The sequence below is a fragment of the Oncorhynchus keta genome, chromosome 10 (genome assembly GCF_023373465.1).
Source record: "Oncorhynchus keta strain PuntledgeMale-10-30-2019 chromosome 10, Oket_V2, whole genome shotgun sequence".
Taxonomy (NCBI): domain Eukaryota; kingdom Metazoa; phylum Chordata; class Actinopteri; order Salmoniformes; family Salmonidae; genus Oncorhynchus; species Oncorhynchus keta.
Window position 1 is genome coordinate 81,484,899 of NC_068430.1, and position 5,000 is coordinate 81,489,898.

The following is a 5,000-nucleotide window of genomic DNA, read 5'->3' on the forward strand; positions in this document are numbered from 1 at the left end:
AGGAAAGATACACAGGGGGAATAGAGACGGATGGGGAGAGGAAAGACACACAGGGGGAATAGAGACGGATGGGGAGAGAAAAGACACACAGGGGGAATAGAGACGGATGGGGAGAGGAAAGACACACAGGGGGAATAGAGACGGATGGGGAGAGGAAAGACACACAGGGGGAATAGAGACGGATGGGGAGAGGAAAGACACACAGGGGGAATAGAGACGGATGGGGAGAGGAAAGACACACAGGGGGAATAGAGACGGATGGGGAGAGGAAAGACACACAGGGGGAATAGAGACGGATGGGGAGAGGAAAGACACACAGGGGGAATAGAGACGGATGGGGAGAGGAAAGACACACAGGGGGAATAGAGACGGATGGGGAGAGGAAAGACACACAGGGGGAATAGAGACGGATGGGGAGAGGAAAGACACACAGGGGGAATAGAGACGGATGGGGAGAGGAAAGACACACAGGGGGAATAGAGACGGATGGGGAGAGGAAAGATACACAGGGGGAATAGAGACGGATGGGGAGAGAAAAGATACACAGGGGGAATAGAGACGGATGGGGAGAGGAAAGACACACAGGGGGAATAGAGACGGATGGGGAGAGGAAAGACACACAGGGGGAATAGAGACGGATGGGGAGAGGAAAGATACACAGGGGGAATAGAGACGGATGGGGAGAGGAAAGACACACAGGGGGAATAGAGACGGATGGGGAGAGGAAAGACACACAGGGGGAATAGAGACGGATGGGGAGAGGAAAGATACACAGGGGGAATAGAGACGGATGGGGAGAGGAAAGACACACAGGGGGAATAGAGACGGATGGGGAGAGGAAAGACACACAGGGGGAATAGAGACGGATGGGGAGAGGAAAGATACACAGGGGGAATAGAGACGGATGGGGAGAGGAAAGACACACAGGGGGAATAGAGACGGATGGGGAGAGGAAAGACACACAGGGGGAATAGAGACGGATGGGGAGAGGAAAGACACACAGGGGGAATAGAGACGGATGGGGAGAGGAAAGATACACAGGGGGAATAGAGACGGATGGGGAGAGGAAAGATACACAGGGGGAATAGAGACGGATGGGGAGAGGAAAGACACACAGGGGGAATAGAGACGGATGGGGAGAGGAAAGACACACAGGGGGAATAGAGACGGATGGGGAGAGGAAAGACACACAGGGGGAATAGAGACGGATGGGGAGAGGAAAGATACACAGGGGGAATAGAGACGGATGGGGAGAGGAAAGACACACAGGGGGAATAGAGACGGATGGGGAGAGGAAAGACACACAGGGGGAATAGAGACGGATGGGGAGAGGAAAGACACACAGGGGGAATAGAGACGGATGGGGAGAGGAAAGACACACAGGGGGAATAGAGACGGATGGGGAGAGGAAAGACACACAGGGGGAATAGAGACGGATGGGGAGAGGAAAGACACACAGGGGGAATAGAGACGGATGGGGAGAGGAAAGATACACAGGGGGAATAGAGACGGATGGGGAGAGGAAAGACACACAGGGGGAATAGAGACGGATGGGGAGAGGAAAGACACACAGGGGGAATAGAGACGGATGGGGAGAGGAAAGATACACAGGGGGAATAGAGACGGATGGGGAGGAAAAGATACACAGGGGGAATAGAGACGGATGGGGAGAGGAAAGACACACAGGGGGAATAGAGACGGATGGGGAGAGGAAAGACACACAGGGGGAATAGAGACGGATGGGGAGAGGAAAGACACACAGGGGGAATAGAGACGGATGGGGAGAGGAAAGACACACAGGGGGAATAGAGACGGATGGGGAGAGGAAAGACACACAGGGGGAATAGAGACGGATGGGGAGAGGAAAGACACACAGGGGGAATAGAGACGGATGGGGAGAGGAAAGACACACAGGGGGAATAGAGACGGATGGGGAGAGGAAAGATACAGAGATGATGTGAAAATGGATCACGTATTTAAACAGAACATGAGAGGGAGACCAGCTTGTGATGACCAAGAGATAAGAGACAGGGAGGAGCCTTCATCATCATTTTGGGTGTAGGTATCATGAGGTGATCATCATAATCACTATCATCATTACCATCATCACCATCATCACCATCACCATCATCACCATCATCACCATCTCAATTATCACCATCATCACCATCACAATTATCACCATCATCATCATCATTACCATCATCATCATCATAATCACTATCATCATTACCATCATCACCATCATCATCATCATCATCATTTCCATCATCACCATAATCACAATCATCACCTTCATCATCATTATCATCACCATCATCATCAATTTAACAATAGCCAGCAAAATCCATCACCATTATAACGGTCTTTATCAATGATTATGATAATTAATATCATGACTGCAACAACTGTCTTCTTCTTCTTCCTCCTCCTCCTCTTCCTCCTCCAGATCACCACCGCCCTAGTCACAGACTCGTCACCCGTTGCATCTGTCCCTCATCGTCCTCGCTGGCGGGCTCTGTGTAAACCAACTCCCCATTAGCCGTGAGGGGTGTGAGGGGTGGGGGCTGGTAGAAAGTCTGCATGTGATTAGGCCTGGGGCCCAGAGGGGGTCGTCCCAGACTGTAGGGGACTTCCAGAGGGGGTCGGTGGGGTCGAGGGGTGGGGCTAACCTCTGGTTGACCTTCGGGGCTGCTGTCAGGATAGGACGACAGGAGTAGGGGTGGAGATTCACGAGTGTAGAATCGTGGTGGCGGGGGTGAGTTTCGGGTGTAGAGCTGGGGAGAGTCGCTTCGAGTGTAGATGTTCGGGGGAGAATTTCGGGTGTAGACATTTGGGAGGGGGTCGTTTCGGGTGTATATACTTGGGGGTGAATTTGGGGTGTATGTATCAGGAGGTGAGTTTGTGGTGTAGACATTTGGGGTGTAGATATCTAGGGGTGCGTTTCGGTTGTGGGTGAAGACGGGGGAGGGGTTAGAATCCTGGGTGTAGATGGGGGAGGAGTCAGGATCAAGGTCAGGGGTCACGGGATCATAGCTGTCAGGGTCGTCCGGGTCGCTAAGGTAACGGACGGACTGAGTGTTCCCTTCCTCCATCCTCCTCTCCTTCCCTCTGTTCCACCCCTCCATCCCTCCATCTCTCTGGTCATTGAGGAACTGCTCCTCCTTCTCTCTCTCCTTCCACCCCTCAATCCCTCCGTTTCTCTGGTCATAGAGAAGAGAATCCTCTTTCCCTCTCTCCTTCCACCCCTCTACCCCTCTCTCTTTCCACCCCTCCACCCCTCTCTCTTTCCAACCCTCCACCCCTCTCTCCACCACTCTCTCTTTCCATCCCTCCACCCCTCTCTCCCCCCCTCTCTCTTTCCAACCCTCCACCCCTCTCTCCCCCTCTCTCTTTCCAACCCTCCACCCCTCTCTCCCCCCTCTCTCTTTCCAACCCTCCACCCCTCTCTCCCCCCCTCTCTCTTTCCAACCCTCCACCCCTCTCTCCTTCCACACCTCCACTCCTCCATCCCTGGGGTCATAGAGAAGGGGATCCTCCAGGGCTTTATACAGGGGTTCTGTCTCTAGAGGCGGAGGAGGAGGGGGAGGAGGAAGCGGCCTATCCCGGTAACGGTCCCTCTCCGAACCCCCCGCGCCACCCGGCTCAACACCCCCGCTGCGGTGACGGGACAGCGTTCCCCCTCCGCCCTGCTGCTGTTGCCGTGACAATGTGGAATGTGGGCGTGCGGTCTGCATCTGCAGCGACGCCTCCTGGGGGCGTGTCTGTCTGTCCTGGAGGAGGAGTCTACGGGAGAGGGTCCCGCCCCCCAACTGCAGCTGGCTCCTGTTGCTCTCCTCCTGGCGTGTGTGTGTCGGCACGTCCTGCAGCGGACGAGGTGTGTGTGTCGGCACGTCCTGCAGAGGACGAGGTGTGTGTGTCGGCACGTCCTGCAGAGGACGAGGTGTGTGTGTCGGCACGTCCTGCAGCGGACGAGGTGTGTGTGTCGGCACGTCCTGCAGCGGACGAGGTGTGTGCGTCCAGCCGTCCTGGTGCGTGTGCGTGTGTGTCGGATCTTGGTCATGTGTGTGCGTCGACACCCGAGCTACCGTCCAACTCTCGTGGGCGGAGGGCTGTGGGCGTGTCAGTCGGTCCAGGGGGCGTGCCAGGTAGCGCTCCGCGGATGCAGCCGGCCTCAAGTTGCTCTGAACCAGCTCTGAGATGATCATGTTCTCCAGGACCGTCGCGTCCGATAGGTTCCTCCGCATTCCGCCTCCGTGAGGCTCCACCCCCAGACCCACGGCGGCGTGGGGGGTGAGGGGGGCGGGGGAGGCATCCTCCCCCCCTCCTCCTCCCTCCCTGAGGAGGTCTGTGCTGCCACCCGCCCCGGACCGAGGCCCCCCACCACCCCCACCCAGACCCTGCAGGGTGAAGCTGTTGGTGCTGTAGCCTCCGTTCAGACAAACACTGTCCATCTCCTGGCTCTGGGACAGGACGTCACCTTCTGGTGGCCGGGGGGGAGGAGGAGGGGGGTAATAGGGGGGGGACATGGCAGAAAGAGAAGTATACAGTTAGACAACTGCCCTCTGGTGGAGAGAGACAGAAGTACACGTATTGACAATTTCAGAGTCCATATATTTAGGCTGATCATATTTTTTTACCTCTTTTTTTAATGTATAAAGTTAATTGCCAACTGATAAACCAACACATATATATATATATTATATCTGTAAATACAACAGACTGATACAACCAACACATAGTTGAAGTGTACCTATGATGAAAATTACAGGCCTCTCTCATCTTTTTAAGTGGGAGAACTTGCACAATTGGTGGCTGACGAAATACTTTTTTTTAAAAACTTTTTTTATTTTATTACATCTGTAAATACAACAGACTGATACAACAGGAGGTAAAGGAGGAGGGCGTACTCTGTATGTCTCTGAAGGTCCCTGTAGGTCAGGACAGGACCGATCAGGACAGGTCAGGACAGGACAGGACCGATCAGGACAGGACAGGAA

At 54.5% G+C, this 5,000-nt stretch overlaps 2 protein-coding genes across 2 annotated transcripts in view; both read right to left on the minus strand.

Annotated features, from left to right (window-relative positions):
- LOC127932545 (uncharacterized) overlaps positions 1 to 3,257 on the minus strand; it is an 8,578-nt gene extending 5,321 nt beyond the window's left edge. Inside the window, exon 1 of the mRNA XM_052528448.1 lies at positions 2,355 to 3,257. Within this exon, the coding sequence (XP_052384408.1) occupies positions 2,466 to 3,128 (663 nt within the window). The 5' untranslated portion in view covers positions 3,129 to 3,257 and the 3' untranslated portion in view covers positions 2,355 to 2,465. The remainder of the gene's footprint in view (positions 1 to 2,354) is intronic.
- Positions 3,187 to 5,000, minus strand: part of LOC127931966 (adhesion G protein-coupled receptor L1-like) — a 106,900-nt gene continuing 105,086 nt past the window's right edge. The window contains exons 26-28 of the mRNA XM_052526124.1: positions 4,911 to 4,931; positions 3,484 to 4,483; positions 3,187 to 3,193 (exon numbers count right to left, since the gene is read on the minus strand). Of these exons, the coding sequence (XP_052382084.1) occupies positions 3,187 to 3,193; positions 3,484 to 4,483; positions 4,911 to 4,931 (1,028 nt within the window). The remainder of the gene's footprint in view (positions 3,194 to 3,483; positions 4,484 to 4,910; positions 4,932 to 5,000) is intronic.